Here is a 20,485-nt window from a genome sequence, read left to right on the forward strand (position 1 = left end):
TACTTGTTAATCTCGCCCTACTCAACATGGATGCTCAAGTTTATGTTGAAATTCCAGTTTCAATGAGTACTTGCACCCCAGGATGATGTTCATACTCTAATAACCTCTTTAACACAAGGGTACGAATATCAGCAAACTGAGGATGGGGTGGTATGGTGGAGAAAACACTGTATATTCAGGCCAGAGGGTTTGGACACAAGACTCCACTCGGCCACTTTCTTTCTAGCTCTGTGACATTGAATACATCCCAATCTCCCTGAGTGTCACTTTTTTCATCTGTAAAAACGAGGTGATGATATTACAATACCCAGACAATCCACCTCACATGACTGTCATGAGGATAATATGAGCTACAATATATAAAGTACTGTGTCTCACAGTACTGGACAAGTATGTTTTATTATCCTCAGTTGTCAGAATGGAATTGGGAGCAATAAACAGTATTTAATGTTTAATGCTAATTAGAGAATTTTCCTACTTAAAAAAGTAGGTTAGTCTAGGATTACAAAAATGCAAGTATAATAACAAATAAAAAATGACACTGGCACCCATGTTCACTTGAAACAGCATGAGACTTATGCTTCTGCAAAAACTCAGATGTAAAGGCATCAACCTGTATCTAATAAAAAAATTAAAAATTAATGGGATATATAATATAATAATATAAATAACTTCACTGATAGCCAAGTAATTACAAAAAAGCCAGTATAATGATCAATGTTACTAAAATTAAGAACAACCAAAGGGCAAACCTACCTTCCAATTCGCCAGTTTTTTAAACTCTATAATTTTTATAACTGCTCCCATGAGAATACCTACAAGAGAAAATGTAAACTTTAACATAAATTTAAGATATGAGAAAGATTACTCAAATTTAAGACATGACACAGCCTCAGGAGGTCCTGACAACACGTGCCCAAGGTGGCTGGGGCACAGCTCCGTTTTGTACATTTTAGGGAGACATGAGACATCTATCACATGAATTTGTCACTCACATCTCAGGCAAACACACTAAAATGAAATACAAAAGTCAGGCTGTGGGGGAGGAAAAGTATTTTAAAGCAAGACCCAAGGACACTCTGCCTGGTGAAGATTTACCGCCTGTCATTTTTACTATATCCACCCATTTTCAATGTGAAATGGCAGAGTTTACAAGCTAAGTTTGCTGTGTACTGTTTATTTCCAACATTTTCAAAAAAGAATCCATGATCACTTTCTCAGACTCAAATAGCAGTTCCATGTTGAATATTTAGTTAGAAAAACACAAATGCTGAAAATAACCTAAAGTAAAAGTTCTGTGAAATTCCTGGAAGAAAACAGACCATCTAAAAGTTCAGGCATGTTTCCATAAAGCTGACAGGCTCATCACTCTCATAAAGCGGCTACCAAAAATAATTCTCAAAGAAGCAGCATAGACACAATTTATGATTGCTCTGCTACTCCCTAGATAAATGACTCTTAACCCTCTGTTGGTTCACCAGAATCACCATGGGAACTTTTATAAAATAAAGACGCCCAAGTAGAACTCCAGACCTACTATCACAATCTCGGGTAGGAGGTGACACAAAGCAAGCCTGCAGGCCATTCCATGGATGCTTCAAAATGAAGACTTCACTTTCCCATGGAGGAAGGAGCTTTCGCCATCAACAAGAGGATGGAAGCACAGCTTACTAGGTGGGCAGGAGACAATACCAGAACACAGAAGTTGAGCAGGAAAAGGACATGCACTAACACTACCTCAGGGTGGGTAGTCTCAGGTAAAGAGGGGAGACAAGTTCATTTTCACTTTATAAACCTCCATGCTATTTGAATTGTTATATAGTATTAAAAAATAATAAAATTATTTTGAAAAAGAGAAAGGACCCAAGACAAAATAAAGCTGAGCTATAAAAGGAGTTAGTGAATACACATTCCCTTGCCGGGGGCATGGAGCATGGATTCTAACCCATCTCCTGCTACAGTTCCCCAACAGCTCCCATGTTCTTATTTTTTCAGGTTGTAATTACATTTTAAGGAGCTTTTACATGTTTTATTGGCCAAATAGTATGTGGATACTATGTAAAATGTCATAAATGAGACAAAAGCCCCTTTAGATCATACCCCACTTCCACCTCCATCTTCGTTCTCTCTCTTCCTGGCCCAAGGTAACAAACTATCTTGGAAAGTTTGGGAAATATTATATCAGGCCCTTCTCTATCCTCTTACATATATATATTTAACTGAACAGTACCAGGGTGTGAGTGTTTGTTTGTGTGTGTATGTGTGTGTAAGTGTATGCATGGCATACCTGACTGTATTTATTTATATAAAATTTATGGTAGTATAATGTATCATCCTACTACTTGCTATTTTGCTTAACATTAAGTCTTAGAGATCTAGTCAGGGATTATTATGTATAGATTTGCTTCATTCCTTTTAATAGCTGGGCAGCACAGTGTAAAAATGCCACACAGAACCGACCAGGCGTGGTGGCTCACGCCTGTAATCCCAGCATGTTAGGAGGCTGAGGCATGAGAATCGCTTGAACCCAGGAGGCAGAGGTTGCAGTGAGCTGAGATCATGCCACTGCACTCCAGCCTGGTGGACAGAGTGAGACTCCATCTCAAAATAAAATAAAATAAAATAAAATAAAATAAAATAAAATAAAATAAAATAAAATAAAAATAAAAATAATAAAAAATAAATTGAATAGATATTTTGGAAAAGAACATATACAAATGGCTGAGAAACACATGAAACGATGTTCACCATCATAAATCATTAGGGAAATGCAAATAAAAACTACAGTGAGATACCACTCCACACCCACTAGGATGGTTATGTAAACCAGAGTATCTGAGACAAGTCTCAGTCAAGTTAGGAAGTTTATTTTGCCAACGTTAAGGATGCCCACCCATGACACAGCCTCAGGAGATCCTGACGACATGTGCCCAAGGTGGTCGGGGCACAGCTTCATTTTATACATTTTAGGGGGACATGAGACATCTATCAACAATGTAAGATGTACATTGGTTTGGTCTGGAAAGGTGGGACAACTAGAAGCAGGGAGGGGGCTTCCAGGTCACAGATAAATAAGAGACAAACAGTTTCATTTTTTTGAGTTTCTGATTAGCCTTTCCAAAGGAAGCAATCAGATATGCATCTATCTCAACGAACAGAGGGGTGACTTTGAGTTCTGTCCTTTGTCCACAAGGAATTTTCTTGTGTACAAATTGAGGGGGAGGTATGTAACTTTTTTATCTTAGTCGCTATCTTTTTAGGAATAGAATGGGAGGGAGGTTTGTCCTAAGCAGCTCCCAGATTGACTTTTCCCTTTAGCTTAGTGATTTTAGGGTCCCAAGATTTGTCTTCCTTTCACAGTTATAATTTTAAAAATAAGAAATAAGTGTTGGCAAGGATATAGAGAAATTGGAACACGCATACATTGCTGATGGGAATGTAAAATGGGGCAACCACCATGGAAAACAGTTTGGCAATTCCTCAGAAAGTTACCTTATGACCCAGCAATTCTACTCAAAGAAACTGAAAACATGTTCATGTAAAAACCTGTACACAGATGTTCCTAACAGCAGTATTTCAAACAGTCAAAGGGTGGAAAGAGGCCGGGCGTGGTGGCTCACGCCTGTAATCCCAGCACTTTGGGAGGCCCAAGTGGGTGGACTGCTTGAGGTCAGTTCAAGACCAGCCTGAACAACATGGTGAAACCCCATCTCTACTAAAAATACAAAAATTAGCTGCGCATGGTGGTATGCACCTGCAGTCCCAGCTACTTGGGAGAGGCAGGAGAATCACTGGAACCTGGGAGGCGGTGGTTGCAGTAGGCCGAGATTGCGCCACTGCACTCCGGCCTGGGTGACAAAGTGAGTCTCCATTTCAAAAAAAAAAGTGGGAAGAACCCAAATGTCCATCAACTAATACGTGAATAAACAAAATGTGGTATATCCATACAATGTAATATTATTCAGCAATGAAAAGGAATGAAGTACTGGTACCTGCCGGAACATGGAAGAATCTTGAAAATACACCAAGTGAAAGAAGCCAGACATAAAAGACCATACATTTTACCATTCCATTTATATGAAATGTTCACAATAGGCAAATCTACAGGGACAGTAATGGTTGCCCAGGGATAGGGAGGAGAGCTAAAGGGCATGGGGTTTCTTTTTGAGGTGATAAAAATGTCCTAAAATTGACTGTGGTGATGGCTGCACAACTCCTGAACATACTAAAAACTGTTGCACACTTAAAGGCTGGGCGTGGTGGCTCATGCCTGTAATCCCAGCACTTTGGGAGGCCAAGGTCAGGAGTTCAAGACCAGCCTGGTCAACATAGTGAAACCCCGTCTCTACTAAAAATACAAAAAAATTAGTTGGGCGTGGTGGCGGGCACCTGTAATTACAGCTACTGGGGAGGCTGAGGCAGGAAAATCACTTGAACCCAGGAGGCAGAGGTTGCCGTAAGCTGAGATTGTAGCACTGCACTCCAGCCTGGGTGATAGAGCAAGACTCCATCTCAAAAAAAAAAAAAAAAAAAAAAAAGGTGAATTGTGTGGTATGCGAAGTACATCTCAATAAAGCTGCTGCCAAATAAAAAGCACCACAGATTGTATGATTCTATTTCCTTAAATGAAATGTCCAGGACAGGCAAATTCACAGACAGAAAGTAGACTGGTGGTTTCCAGGGGATGGGAGAAGGGAGAAATGGGGAAATGGGGAGTGACTGCTAACGGGTATGAGTTTCTTTTTGGGGTAATGAAAATGTTCTGGAATTAGGTAGAGGTGATGGTAGTACAACTCTGTGAATACACTAAAAAACTGAATTGTGCACTTTAAGATGGTGAAATTTATGATATGTGAATTATATTGTACCTTTTTTTTAAAATCACAATCTTTTTTTTTTTTTTTTTTTTTGAGACGGAGTCTTGCTCTGTCACCCAGGCTGGAGTGCAGTGGCGCGATCTCGGCTCACTGCAAGCTCCGCCTCCTGGGTTCACGCTATTCTCCTGCCTCAGCCTCTCCAAGTAGCTGGGACTACAGGCGCCCGCCACCACGCCCGGCTAATTTTTTTTTTTTTTTTGTAGTTTTAGTAGAGAGGGGGTTTCACCGTGGTCTCGATCTCCTGACCTCGTGATCCGCCTGCCTCGGCCTCCCAAAGTGCTAGGATTACAAGCGTGAGCCACCGCGCCCGGCCTAAAATCACAATCTTTTTAACCATTCCCCCACTGATGGTTACCTCCAACTGTCTGCTATTAACAGTGGTGCCGCATTGAACATGCTTGTACATGCCACTCTGTGTTAAGAGTATCTCCCTGTGGAAGACATTCACAAAAAAAAAAAAAAAAAAAAAAAAAAGACTATCTCCCTAGGGCAGATTCAGAGACTACAAATGGCAGGTTTACAAAGCATGAGCATTTTTAACTCTGAAAATGTTGCCAAATTACCCTCCAAAGTGGTTGTACCAACTTACACTTCCACAAGAAAGCATCCCACATCCTCAGTCGCGCTGGATAAGCATCAGATGTTAACATTTCTGCCAACATAGTGGGCAAGAAATTGTACTTTAATGTTTCAATTTGTATTTGTTTCAATTTGCATTCAGCAATTATCCTGATTACTAGGGAAGTTAAACCTCTTTCCATGGTTTCAGGCTTCATTTTTAAAGCTTAGTGTTTTTCTGCTTTACTAAAACCTCAACTTTCTTTTTCCTTCTAAATGTATACCAAACCTTAATGCCATGATTACCTCGTTTATAATCACACATGAAGCAGTTACATTGGAAAATCAGTAATTTTTCTATTGCCCAAGCCTGTGTCTTATTTTTATGATGTACTAGGAAGCTTTGTAAAATACAATGTGATATTATTGTTATTATTACTTAAATAATCCTTTGTGCAGCATTAAATTGGCAAACTACTACTTTACCTCTTGAGATTGAGGCTCAAAGTTAGGTCAAATCAATCTCCCCAACAGAGAAAATGAACGTATATCACACAACTGGCCACCAGATATTATATATAGTATATATATAGTGTGTATATATATATATACTGTATATATATAGTGTGTATATAGATATAGTGTATATATAGTGTATATATATAGTGCATATACATAGTGTGCATATACAGCGTGTATATATATATATAGTGTGTGTGTGTGTGTGTGTATATATATAGAGAGAGAGAGAGAGAGACAAGCTAATATTACAAGCATGCACCACCATGCCCGGCTAATTTTTGTATTTTTAGCAGAGACGGGGTTTCACCATGTTGGCCAAGCTGGTCTTGAACTCCCAACCTCAGGTGATCCGCCTGTCTCAGCCTCCCAAAGTGCTGGGATTACAGGCGTGAGCCACTGCGCCCAGCCTATATTTAAAAATATTCACAAAAAATAGAAATTGTAAAAGAGTGAGGTTAAAAATAAATAGAAGCACAAGTTCTAACATTTTCCTTTGCTCCTAGTTGATCTTTGGGCATACACCTAATTAAGGACACCCCTCAATTCATTCAGAGGATCAGGAGCAATTAATGATTATTTGTTGAGCTTCTTCTTTCAGGATTTGTCACTTTCAATTACTTCTAATCCTCAAAAGAACACTGCAGGAAAGCTCAGAGAGTTTAAGAAGCTTTTCTGAGAGCTTAGGGCCAGCAAGGATGCTGGCCCACTGGCTCGGGTGCATCCTACCATTTCATCATGCTAAAGACACAGGAGACTGCACTACTGCAGGCTGCCTACACTACTACAATGAACTGCCAATGCTCGCTCACTCAATCCTAGAGTGCACTGCAGGGCTACCATTATGACTGTAAAATATAAGTATTCCTGGTCAGTAAGGTTACATGAAAAATGTTTCAAATGTATTAATTTTTTTGTTACCAAGAAATGTTTTATTTTTCTTGCAGTAGTTTTGTTAATTGTGCAAAATTATGTTTTGTTTTTGCCATTTAGACATTATCACACAATCCTATTCTGAAAGACAAGTGTTCATTAAAAACAAAGCAAAAATAAAAATTCACAACTTTAATTACCTAGATTTGTCATTTAAAGGTTTAAAGGGAAAAAAAAGGGAAGTGCTGTCTTACAAGCTTTTTCACAAGTGTCACATTTTCTACTTAAAAGGGAAGGACTGGCTAGGCATGGTGGCTCACACCTGTAATCCCAGCACTTTGGGAGGCCAAGGCGGGCGGATCACGAGGTCAGGAGTTCGAGACCAGCCTGGCCAACACAGTGAAGCCCTGTCTCTGCTAAAAATACAAAAATTAGCCGAGTGTGGTGACACGTGCCTGTAGTCCCAGATACTTGGGAGGCTGAGGTGGGAGAATCGCTTGGACCCGGGAGGGGAAGGTTGCAGTGAGCTGAGACCACGTCATTGCACTCCAGCCTGGGTGATAAAGTGAGACTCTGTCTCCAAAAAAAAAAGGGAAGGATTTCAAAACAAAGGTGAAACAGCTTAACAAATATTTATAAAAAGGAACTTTACAGAATTGTCAACAATATTAAGACAACACTGACTAACCGGTTACATTACCACATCTTCCTCCACCCCCACCACCAGAATGTGTCCTGCCAGGACTAGAACAGGCTTTGTGTTCAAACAGAAATGTTTCAAAATCCCAGTGAAATGAACTGTGCTAAAAACCTGACAGGCATCTTCTCTGCCCTCCCACCTCATCTTCTGCAATCCGCTAACCCAGGTTCTAATCTGTGAAAGGGCCAAAGCTGTGAGTGGGGAGAGGGGAGGGACCCAGCCCCAGTGTGGCTGCCTTATAATATACATTCCACCATAAGTGCTGGCCTTCTGCAAATCATGATTTTGGAAAATCCAACCCATGCAGAGGGATAAGAAATTGACATCCCTTGGGTGACTTCCTGTTCTTACGCAACATCCCAAGCGCCCTCTGGTCCCCTATCCAAGGAGAAATGCTAGGGCCTCGAGGATGTCCCAGACCCACCTCAGAGGGTCAGTCAGTTCAGGTAGGTCAGGCCCAGTTCTTTTCACCCCCGACAGACCCCAGGCCCGGAAGCACCGAAGACCATGATGCTGGCTGGAGTGAAGACACTCATTTCCATATCAAGAGCTGAGCCTAAGAAATGCTTATCATTGGTCAGGCTGGGTCTGGGCCAAAGAAGGGACAGACAGACAGAAAGAAATACTGTCTCCATGAGAGGAAGGCGGGGAGAAGGGAGGACAGAGAGCAGTGGGCATGCAGGGGGCTTGGCAGGGCAGGCTGGAGAATGTGGGACTGCGGGGAGGAGACCAAGGTCAGAGCAGCTCTTCAGAGGCAGGTGAAGAGTCTGTGGCCTAACAGAAACAGGAAGGAGTGTCCCCCAACCCCCACTCCTCTTGGCTCCTCACTAATGACCCTGAGGACCCCCTCCCAAGGACTGGAATGCAAATCCAAATACTAGAACAGCCCAGGGCGGGGCAAGCGCCTGCTGTGGTGTCTGGGGCGTCACTTCGAGGCAGTGAAGGCCAGATGCTCACCATACTCCCTGGAAAGGCGTCTAAGGAGTGCTGGGTGCACACTGGACGCTTAGACGTGAACATCTTTCTCTTTCTCAGCTCATCACCTGAGTTTGGGGGCCCCACGGGACCCTCTGTCTGGAGTCTGGTCTGGCTCATCTGGGCCCAAGGCCTCTCCCTGCAGAGAATTCAGTGGGGGATGTGGACATGACTATAGCCTCTCCGCTCTGGGGGTACCTGTGGGAAGGCTTCCAACTCTCATTGCTGATTCTAGTTCCTTGACTGGAAGGGGTTTGAGATAAGACAAGCTTGGAAGAAGAAAAAAAGCCAGGCAGCTGTTTCTGGGCAGCTTCTATCCTGGGGCGAGAGCCAGTGTGTGGGTGGGTGTGTGTGTGTGTGTGGGTGTGAACACACAGCCACCTCCCCGTCTGGGGGCCAGTGCCCAGCTCAAGAGGTTTCCCATGAGCCAATCCTGCTGACACTCGTCCCCACCATACCAGCCTCAAAGGAAGGGTGTTGCTGTGTGCTGTGCTGTGCTGATGGCAAGTCTCAAAGTCTGTGTAAAAGGAAATGGAGACAGGTGGGCTGGTCCAGAGCAAAGTCCCAGGCCCCTGACCCCATGTGAGGAAGAGGGGGTTAGTAAAGAGATTAGAGGGCTGGGGGCGGGGGGTCCGACGGCTTAGTGTATGTAGGCTCGGGACGCAGTGGACATATTGTTGGATTGGTCCAGTGCCTTGGCTCTTTTGTACACCTCGTTGGCTGCAGCTGCCATGGGAGTCAGATGGTTGACCACATTGCCCAGTGCAATGGCTAAGCAGAGATCCTGCTGCATGTATTTCAGGTAGAAATCAGGCTTAAAGTTTCCTTGTAGAGTATTTTGGCACTTCTGGTCTAGAAGATGCTGGCCAACTGTCCCTGATTGAGGATCTCCAAGAGTGTCTGCTGCGACTGATCTGTCACCTAGGCCAGGGTCAGCACCTTGGTGATCATGGCCATGAAGCTCCCTTGGACTATATTCACGATCAGCATCATCTTGGCTGCGTTGCCAACTTCACCTAGGAAGAAGGAGGTCTTCCCCATTGCCTGGAAGCAGCTGCTGCAGTCCTCATATAGGCTCCTGTCTCCAGCTGCTAAGATCACCAACATCCCATGATTAGAAAGCTGTTGATTCCCTGAGATGGGGGTTTCTGGAAAGCGATCCCCCGACCTGGACGCAATCACCCGGGCCAGCTCAGTGACTATGTCAGCGTCCACTGTTGACAGGTCCACGTAGCACTTCCCAGGGCGAATCCCTTCCAGCATACCACTGGGGCCCAGCACCAGGTCCTTGGCCACCTTGGGATCCAACACACGGGCAAAAGTGATGTCACAGGTTGAGAGGACTTCAGCAGGGGTTCTTCCCAGGCAGGCCCCCTCCTAGATGAACAAATCACATTTCTTGGCAGTGCGGTTCCAGACAGTCACTGTGTGACCCATTTTTAGCAAGTTAGAGACGATTCCACTTCTCATGAGACCAAGGCCCCCAAATCCTATCTTTTTGTCTGTGATGCTGCCATTCACAGCTGTGCTGTCAGCTGCCCGGATGGAGGTGGAACCAGTTTCCTCTTCACATATTTTCAACTTCTTTGTGATTGCCTGGTAACAGACAGAGATGGCTTCTTTTGGCTTAGCAGGAAATGATGGAAATGAGGATCTGCATCTTTAACAGGCTCGCTTCTGGTCGGCTGCCATTTAAATGTGGCCACTGGTCCGGCCATCATCCACTTCAAGGTACTGGACTCTGGGATGGTGACATTCTTCTCATCCTTTGGGGGCTGACCCCGCTTCTGGGGACTGCTCTTGGATTCTTTTCAGAGGGGATTTGGAGCCTCTCTCTGAAGAGCCCGAAGACACCCTCTTCTTTCCTTCTCCCATGATCTTCTTCACTTTCCCTTCAGACAGGCTGTTTGCACTTCTCATCACCTGAGTTTGGCCTACTTCTCTCCTCACTGGAATTAAGCCGATTCTTGTCATCAGCAGAATTGTGGGATGATGTCTGATCTTTCCCTTTGGGCTCTCCTGAGAAACTCTTTGGCGGCATCCACCACTTGCTGGAATAGTTTACCCTTGTTAATCTTTATCATTTCCTCTTTATGAGCATGATATGGCTTCAGCTGTTTCACTTTAATCCAGGCATGATCTTATGTTCCAAAAAAATTTCACAAAGAAACATTTCTTTCCAGGAGGTTCTTTTTTTTTTTTTGAGATGGAGTCTCACTCTGTTGCCTAGGCTGGAGCACAGTGGTGCGATCTCGGCTCACTGCAAGCTCCACCTCCCGGGTTCATGCTATTCTCCTGCCTCAGCCTCCCGAGGAGCTGGGACTAGACGCCCGCCACCACGCCTGGCTAATTTTTTTTTATTTTTATTTTTAGTATAGACAGGGTTTCATCATGTTAGCCAGGATGTTCTAAATCTCCTGACCTCATGATCTGCCCACCTTGGCCTCCCAAAGTGCTGTGATTATAGGCGTGAGCCACCGTGCCCATCCCCATGAGGTTTCTTCAAGTCCTTCGGTGGATTAACGATCTTTCCTGGTGAAGGAGGATACCGGCCAAGTTTCTCCCACATCACGTTGCTGAGCAGCGAACTCACAGCCCCCATCTTACTACCCAACCATCCCCGACGCATGGGCCACTGAAAACATCCTCAAATATATTAATAATCAGGTTACAAAGTGTAGAATCCTAGCACAAGTTCTCTCTCTCTCAAAAAAAAACCAAAAAATATATATATACACATACACATACACCTATGTATTTGCACTGTGTTAAAAAGAAATACATGCATACACACACACACACACACACACATCCATACTGTGCCATGCACTGTGCTAATGTGTAAAATATATTAATACATCATTATTATTAATATTATTATTATTTATTTGAGACAGAGTCTCACTCTGTCACCCAGGCTGGAGTGCAGTGGCACAATCTTGGCTCACTGCAACCTCTGTCTACCAGATTCAAGTGATTCTCCTGCCTCAGCCTCCTGAGTAGCTGGGATTACAGGTACATGCCACCATGCTTGGGTAATTTTTTAATTTTTAATAGAGATGGGGTTTTGCCATGTTGTCCAGGCAGGTCTCTAACTCCTGACGTCAAGGTGATCTGCCTGCCTCAGCCTCCCAAAGTGCTGGGATTACAGGCATGAGCCACTGTGCCAGGCACCCCCCCTTTGTTTTTTAATTAAAAACAATTTTTTGGCCAGGCACGGTGGCTCACGCCTGTAATTCCAACACTTTGGGAGGCCAAGGCAGTGATCACCTGAGGTCGGGAGTTCAAGACCAGCCTGACCAACATGAAGAAACCCCGTCTCTACTAAAAAAATATATATATAAAATTAGGCGGGCTGCATTGGCTCACGCCTGTAATCCCAGCATTCTGGGAGGCCGAGGCAGGCGGATTACCTGATGTCAGGAGTTCGAGACCAGCCTGGCTAACATGGTGAAACCCTGTTTCTACTAAAAATACAAAAAATTAGCTGGGCGCGGTGGAAGGCACCTGTAATCCCAGCTACTCGGGAGGCTGAGGCAGGAGAATCACTTGAAACCGGGAGACAGAGGTTGCAGTGAGCTGAGATCGTGCCATTGCACTCCAGCCTGGTCGGCAAAAGTGAAACTCTGTCTCAAAAAAAAAAAACAAAAACAAAAACAAAAACAATTTTTTTTGGTGGGGGTATGGGGGCTTTCCAACAAAAACTGGAAAGCCTGCTAGACAAATTCTAAAAGAGCTGTAACTGGCCAAAAGTGCTATCCTTAAAAAACAAAAAAATTAAAATCTTTTAGTAGAAAACAAGAAGGAATAGAATTAAGTAGCACAAATATGGTTTAAAAAGTTATGACAGGGGAGCACTTTTGTATATTCTATTTACCCAATGATTCAATCAAATCTAGTTTGTAAGTTAGATCACAGTTTTTCTAATGATCAGCAATATTAAGGCTAAACTTTGGCAACTGAAAGTCAAACTTCCAGCCCTCCACTTATAACCCTAATCTGGCCTTTTCTCAGTCTAAAATAAAGCATGATTTTTGGGGTTAGGGGGAAACTCCTGTCTTTGGTATTATTCAACAGAGGATGCTGGCCATACGCTTACAAGTATTTCGTTTTCTTTTTCTTTTCCTTTTTTTTTTTTTGAGATGGAGTCTATCTGTTGCCCAGGCTGGAATGCAGTGGCACGATCTCAGCTCACTGCAACCTCTGTCTCCCAGGTTCAAGCGATTCTCCTGCCCCATCCTCCTGAATAGCTGGGACTATAGGCGTGCACCACCATGCCTGACTAATTTTTGTTATTTTTAGTAGAGACAGGGTTTCGCCATGTTGGCCAGGTTGTTCTCGAACTCTTGACCTCAGGTGATCTGCCCGCCTCAGCCTCCCAAAGTGCTGGGATTACAGGCATAAGCCACTGCACTCAGCCTCATTTTCATTCCTTACAAATTTTAGCCTAAAATATATACGTGAATCAGCATTACACAGCCAGCAAAAAAATAAATATGGGCCGAGCACAGTGGCTCATGCCTATAATCCCAGCACCTTGGGAAGCTGAGGCAGGCAGATCACTTGAGGTCAGGAGTTCGAGACCAGCCTGGCCAACATGGTGAAACCCTGTCTCCACTAAAAATACAAAAATTAGCTGGGCATGGTGGCATGTGCCTATAATCCCAGCTACTCGGGAGGCTGAGGCAGGAGAATCGCTTGAACCCAGGAGGCAGAGGTTGCAGTGCGCCGAGATCATGCCATTGCACTCCAGCCTGGGTGACAGAACGAGATTCCGTCTGAAAAAAAAAAGATAAATAAATAAATATGTGAACTCAACTAATACATGGAAAGAACAGAAAAAATGATATAAACTCAAATTAAACTATATAAAGTCATCTAATACATACGGACATGTCTACACACGGACTGGAAGAGAATGAAACAAGATAAAAATAATTGTCAATAAACAGGATTTTTCTTTTTTCTATATATAGTAGTTGTTTAACTGTGCAAAAGAAATTAGTTTCTAAAAGGCCCAAACTACAGAATTCCATAAAGTATAGAAGGTATCCTGAAAGCTTTGAACAGGGGCCAAGGAACTCTTTAGAACTTCAGGTTGATACTATATTTTTATAAAGAATGAAAAGTGGCCAGATAGACACTCATTTAAAAATACAGTAAAGTAGAAGGGGGGAACATGTACTTTTGGAGTGCAGATGGTCCTTTTCTATACTGACAATTTCTTAGGAACGCTGAACACCTAACTATAAAGCAAAAGACCAATAATGTCTCGAAATGACTGCAAGCTACGAAGCAACTTCTGGCAGGAGAGTAAAATTATCCCTGAAAGAATGAAAACCCTACTTTCTCTGGCAACTTCATCTAGATTCTTTTTTGGCACAAAAGTTGGAAATTCTTGAAATGGTAGATATCTCAATATTTTATTACACTTTGCTCCAGCTGGGGAAAAAAGTTTTCCTTCAATTTCTTTAGCTTTATGAAATACAGAATTACTTTGATAGCTATGTCGGCATTTGCAAATTCTAACCAAATGTCCTTTAATACAATTTTTAAAAAGTACTTTCTGGACCTCAGCACTCTCCCTGGAAGTGCTCTTGGGTTTCCAGTCACCTGAGTTAGCAAGTAAGCATTGAAAGCAAGACTGCCTTTCTATCACTTCTCCCAAGACCTGGCTATTCAGGCTACAATTATTTCTGCAACATCAGTGAAGAAACGAACCTTGTAGATGGAGAGCTCTGGCTGACTCCCAACACCATTCCACCCCACTCCCAATTGAGGTCACCAGGGGTCAGAGTTCATCCTGCAACTTTTGGTGCCAGAAAGAAGAGGAGGTCCTCTCTCCCACTGCAGTTACTGTTTTAATGGCTTACCACACCAAGAGCCTGTCTGAGAGCAGATCAGAATACCACAGCGAGAGAGCTTGCCTGACAGCGAAGCCGGGGAAAAGGGATTCACTGCTGAGGCATGGAGAAGAACTGGGTCCAGGAGACCTGATTCAGCTAAGTCTCAAGCTAATACTACCTGTAGTTTTGCCAGTTACATGAGTCAAGAGGTGAGTGCCCTTACCCCCACCAATTTTTTTGTTTATCAGTTTTGAGACAGAGTCTTGCTCTGTCACCCAGGCTGGAGTGCCCTGGCGTGACCGGGGCTCACTGCAACTTCCACCTCCCGGACTCAAGTGGTTCTATTGATTCAGCCTCCAGAGTAGCTGGGATTACAAGCACCTGCCACCATGCCCAGCTAATTTTTCTATTTTTAGTAGAGACAAGGGTTTCACCATGTTGGCCAGGCTGGTCTTGAACTCCTGGCCTCAGGCGATCCATCCACCTCAGCCTCCCAAGTGCTGGGATTACAGGCGTAAGCCACCACGCCTGGCCAATGTATTTTCTTTTGAATTGGGTTTTGTCCCTTGAATGGAAAGAGTTCTATGTTAGTTAAGATGCTTTTAGTTGCAAGTAAAAGAACCTAGACTAAAAATGGCTTAAACAATAGATGTTGGTTTTGGTTTTTTTCTTTATTCCAAGTCAACAACAGCTGATAGATGTTTATTATCTCATATAAAAGGTAGCACTAAGATAGGAAGTTTCAGGGCTATCAACTCAACAAAGCAACAATACTATCAATAATCTGGGATTCCTATCTGTCCCCTTGGCAATCCTTAGCATTCTGGCTTTTGTCTTTGAGCCACAGTAGTTGCAAGATGGCTACCAGTCCACTAGGCATCACACTCTCATTCAGCAGCATCAAAGAAATGAAGGGGAAATTTCTCATTACTATCTGAGAGGAAAACATTTTCCAGGACCCACTACCTCATCACACTTCCCCTTGGTGTCACTGGCCATAACTGGGTTTCACACTGCCTTGCCGCCTCCGCCCCTCTCAACTAATCATTGGCAAAGAAGAATGAAATTAACATGATGGCAAAGACCAATCTTGACTTGGAGGGGCCCATCTTCCTTGAGCACACTGTGGCAAGATACCTGATCAAAATTGGGGTTCTATTTTCAAGGAAGAAGGGGGAAATGACTCTTTGGTAAGCCACCAACAATGTCTGCTCTAAGTCCTAATAGAAGCACTGGTGTTCGGCAAGCTGCAGTTATCCAAACATACAAGAAACATGAGGAGCTTGAAATTCCAAACCAAATTATAAGAATTATCATTTTAGGCCGAGCGCGGTGGCTTACACCTGTAATTCCAGCACTTTGGGAGGTCGAGGCGGTCGGATCACGAGGTCAAGAGATCGAGACCATCCTGGCTAACACAGTGAAACCCCGTCTCTACTAAAAATACAAAAAATTAGCCGGGCGAGGTGGCGGGTGCCTGCAGTCCCAGCTACTTGGGAGGCTGAGGCAGGAGAATGGCGTGAACCCTGGGGGGCGGAGCCTGCAGTGAGCCGAGATCGCGCCACTGCACTCCAGCCTGGGCGACAGCGAGACTCTGTCTCAAAAAAAAAAAAAAAAGAACTATCATTTTAATTTTCATGGGTATAATATCTAAATACACACCAACTATAATTTTGATAGCAAATTTATTTAAGAAGCTATAAAACTGACCACACAACTGTAAATTCCTTGGAGTAGTTCTTAAAGCCTTTACCAAATGTCCCAGAATTATGGGTATTAGTCACATAGGTTCTTTTCAATATGCCTAATAGCAGAAAGGAATGTTAATGAGCAAGGCTCCTATTCTTAGAGCTCTACGACTACCTTACTAGCTAAGGTTGCTAGAATCTACCAAGATATATTGCTAAAAAACATGCTAAAAACAGAACAAGAACTTTTTGAGTAAAACTGGTTTCGAAACCTGTACTGAAGGTCAACACTATCCAGTGGTGCCCATTCCTTAAAATATGGCATCACTTGGAGGTCATAAGGCATAAATGAGATAGATGACAATGTGAAGCCCCACAAGCCAGGATCTGGCACTTAGTACTGAAGTCCAGGGAAAATACAGGAGAGTCCGAACCAAGGTGGTAGGACTGCTGGGGTGATGGGAGGAGGGGGAGGCTAGTGAACAGAGTCTGAACAGTCATTTCCAAAGCTAACCTAATCAATAACTATCTTGTGAAAGAATTACTACTCCACTAAAGATCTACCAGGCAATGAAAGTTAATTTCTAAACATTGGCAGCGATCAGGAAAAATTAAACACCATCAGTAGGCAAGTGGAAACTAGTAAAAGTGACTGCAATATAATAAACTGATAAAAAGCTTTGGCTGACCTTAGTAAGACTTTATTTACTGTGCCTTACATGTCTCCACCCACATTTTAGCCTTGAACTTACACTTACTGAAATTCCCCACTTCTTCCTTCACTAACCACTTCAATGAACTTATGTGTGCATTCACACCTGTTATTACACGGGTTCATTCACTGCAACTAGATCTCAACAGTTAACGGGCACAGGAAACAAAACAGACATGTAAGTGGGGTAGAGTGGAATGCTCTCTGAAGACTTTAGACCTGACTCTGGCATTAAGCGAGCCATTTCTTCCTCCTAAACTGTAAAGTCAGAGTCCCTTCTGTCTATAAAATTGAGTGATTCTATGAAGTGTCATTACTTACCTTAGTTGAGTTGGATGTCAGCCTAGCCTAGCAGTAGAGGTCAATGTTCTCCAAGGGTAGTTCTACCAGAAGTAAAAGGCTAAGAAAGGACCTCTGAGCTGTACAGAGCTGTATGGCCTTTGGGCTTCCACATGACCTTCAGGAGGTCACTACCCTTCTTGAGCCCCAGTGTCCTCACCTGTAAAATGGGATCATAACACCCTTAGGGCAGGTTGCAGTGAGGATTAAATGAGATCAGGGATGTGATGCATCTCTTGTGGTTCTTGGCACTAAAGAGGCACTCAAAAAAATGGTAGTTATTGTTACTGCTTTTATTATGGAATCACCAATACACACTTACCTAAAGAAACAACAGCAACACTCTCTGGCAAGAAATGTAATCTGTATCGGATCAGTAAATGCACCAATATGATGCAGATAGCTGTGGAAAAAAAAATAATACATTGTTTTAAAAAAAACACCCAATTCTGAATGATAAACACCAAGTTCAAGTCAGTGGTTATTTCTGGGGGGTCCTCACAAAATGGACAATTGGAATAACACAGTGAACTTCAGCTGTGTTTTTCATGTCTCATTTCTTAAACTGGAGGTACATTTACAATGTTTAGTATATTTTCTCTATACTTCCTTGTCTGCCTGAACTAGTTTGTTTCCCAGTAGTTATTGGAAGAGGAACAGAAATCTAATTTTTTTGAGACAGAGTCTCACTGTGTCACCCAGGCTAGAGTACAGTGGTATGATCTAGGGTCACTGCAGTCTCAACTTCCCAGGCTCAGGTGATTCTCCCATCTCAGCCTCCCAAGTAGCTGGGACTAGAGGTGCATGACACCACACCCAGCTAATTTTTTTGTATTTTTAGTAGAGATAGGGTTTCACCACGATGCACAGGCTGGTCAACTCTTGGGCTTAAGCAATCCACGCACCTTGGCCTCCCAAAGTGCTGGGATTACAGGCGTGAGCCACAGTGCCCAGCCAGAAATCTATTTTTTAATATAAGCTGTTAAACCTTATACAATTATTTAAAATTATTCAAATTTTTCTGATTCTGAGAAATGGTCTTCAACTTTTTGGAAGTGATTATCAACTGGAACACTATATGGTGAAGAGGAAGTCAAGGAAATCAATCACTTTTACATAAATGTAACTGCAACAGATTGCATTGACACCAATTATTTTGCCATCATGTGACTGGCTCTTAACATAGAGGGAAGTGAGGGTTTTACAAACAGGAAAAAGTAAATACTTTTTTGGTGACAAGAACATCAGAGATCTGAATATGGAACACTCCTGCTCCCCAGCTGGGTACAGCTGTGTCCTGCCATTCCCATCAGCTGAGGGCTTCCCATGAGCCATGAACTAGGCTGAACACCCCAAATATTCTCTCATTTAATCCTCCAACTTCCCTCGGAATTAGCTGTCATTACCACTATCTTCTCTGATTACAGATCAGAAAACTGAGGCTTCAAGACATCACAGCCCCTGTCACACCACTGGTAGGTGCTGCAGTATTGAGTCAAATTCCAAATCTGTGCTCTTAACCACAGCGTACCCCACCACCTCCCTCCTGGCTGGATGCCTTCATTCCTCAACTTCCAAAACAGAATAATGTCTAACTTTCCTCACAGAGGTGTTGTCATGAAAGAAAATAAGAAGATGTAAAATAAAACGATTTGAAAGGGATATTTCTGCGCCCCCCCACCCCCGGCAAAAAAATAGGGTACTTCACAAAAATTATTCCTCAATGTAATTTCCTAATCCAAATGTTAGTGTGCACGTCTCTTTCTTTTATTGGGCACCTAGATGGCATACCAGCTCATCAACCACAGTATTAATAGGACTAAAATTAATTTTGTTATTTTTTTCAAGGAAATGTTTAAACAATCCACATGCCTGTTAACTGGTCACCCTCAGAGGCTGCATTGACAAATTAGGTTTCTTTAATCCCACCAAAAAACACTAGGTGGCCAGAGTGCTGTAAATGTAGACATTTTGTCCTCTTTTCATTCTGTGCTTTAAACTATCAATCTGTGGTGTTATTTTTGTATAAATATTTAACCTAGTTAGAAATCCTACATTAACTACGAAGGGCAAGAAAAAAGTTCCAGTGCATAAACATAACATGTGACTAATGAACATACCCAATGTCTAGACAAAACAAAAAACGGCAAATAAGCACATAAGTGGACAGAAAATAGACCAAGAGAGTTGAACCAGTTTCTGCTCTTCCTTCGTACCAAGCTAGATTTTTAAAAATTTAAGTTATTCTCATAAATAGATCAAACAACTCTTCGCAGCTTTAAGAGCAAAAGGGGAAACAGTCTATTAACAGAAAGAGTTAATATAAGGCTCATCAATGCCAAGTAATAGCCTTCAGCCATTAAAAAGAATAAAGTCAGAAAAGACAATCCATAGAAGGGGAGAAAATATTTGCAAATCATATATCTGATAAAGGAGTACTATCCACAATATATAAAGAACTCTTAAACTCAACAGCCAAGAGACAAACACCACAGCTTTTAAACAGGCATAGGACACGAATAGACAAAAGATGCTCAACATCAATAGTCACAAGGGAAACTAAAATCAAAATACAATGATTCACTGGAAGGACATGTAAGATTAAAAAAAAAATACACTGAGGGCCTGGCATGGTGGCTCACACCTGTAATCCCAGCACTTTGGGAGGCTGAGGCAAGCAGATCAAGTGAGGTTGGAGTTCAAGACCAGCCTGGCCAACATGGTGAAATGCCGTCTCTACTAAAAATACAAAAATTAGCAGGGTGTGGTGGTGCGCACCTGAATCCCAGCTATATGGGAGGCTGAGACAGGAGCATCACTTGAATCCAGGGGGTAGAGGCTGCAGTGAGCCAAGATCATGCCATTGCACTCTATCCTGGGAGACAGGGCAAGATTCCATCTCAAAAAAAAAAAAAAAAAAAAAAAAATACAATTTCATATCCACTAGGATAGCTATAATTTTTTTTTTTTTTTTCCCCGAGACAGAGTCTCGCTCTGTCACCCAGGCTGGAGTGCAGTGGTGCGATCTCAGCTCACTGAAACCTCCACCTCCCAGGTTCAAATGATTCTAGTGCCTCAGCCTCTCGAATAGCTGGGATTATAGGTGTATGCCACCACACCCAGGCCCAGCTAATTTTTTTGTATTTTTAGTAGAGACAGGGTTTTGCCATATTGCCAGGCTGGTCTCGAACTCCTGGCCTCAAGTGATCTGCCCACCTCAGCCTCCCAAAGTGCTGAGATTGCAGGTATGAGCCACCACGCCCAGTCTATCATTTTTTTAAAACCAGAAAACAAGTGATGGCAAGAACATGGAGAAACTGGAACCCCTGTAAAATGGTGCAGCCCCTGTGGAAAACATTTGTCAGTTTCTGAGAAAGTTAAACATAGAGTAACCATTT

At 42.9% G+C, this 20,485-nt stretch overlaps 1 protein-coding gene, 1 non-coding gene and 1 pseudogene across 14 annotated transcripts in view; all 3 read right to left on the bottom strand.

The window, feature by feature from the left end:
• SLC9A8 (solute carrier family 9 member A8) overlaps window positions 1-20,485 on the bottom strand; it is a 79,262-nt gene that overhangs the window by 51,382 nt on the left and 7,395 nt on the right. For all 13 annotated transcript variants that reach the window (XR_010119323.1, XR_010119324.1, XR_010119325.1 and 10 more), the window contains exons 3-4: window positions 17,410-17,490; window positions 757-815 (exon numbers count right to left, since the gene is read on the bottom strand). Coding sequence is in view for 8 of the 13 variants with exons in the window: in XM_055266097.2 (XP_055122072.1) it covers window positions 757-815; window positions 17,410-17,490 (140 nt within the window). In the remaining 5 variants the exon portion in view is untranslated. The remainder of the gene's footprint in view (window positions 1-756; window positions 816-17,409; window positions 17,491-20,485) is intronic.
• Window positions 7,573-11,342, bottom strand: LOC129474623 (cytokine-like nuclear factor N-PAC; annotated as a pseudogene).
• LOC129474930 (U7 small nuclear RNA) lies at window positions 12,188-12,249 on the bottom strand. Its single transcript, XR_008654677.1, has one exon. It is a non-coding gene; the product is annotated as a U7 small nuclear RNA (small nuclear RNA).

The sequence above is a fragment of the Symphalangus syndactylus genome, chromosome 24 (genome assembly GCF_028878055.3).
Source record: "Symphalangus syndactylus isolate Jambi chromosome 24, NHGRI_mSymSyn1-v2.1_pri, whole genome shotgun sequence".
NCBI lineage: Eukaryota > Metazoa > Chordata > Mammalia > Primates > Hylobatidae > Symphalangus > Symphalangus syndactylus.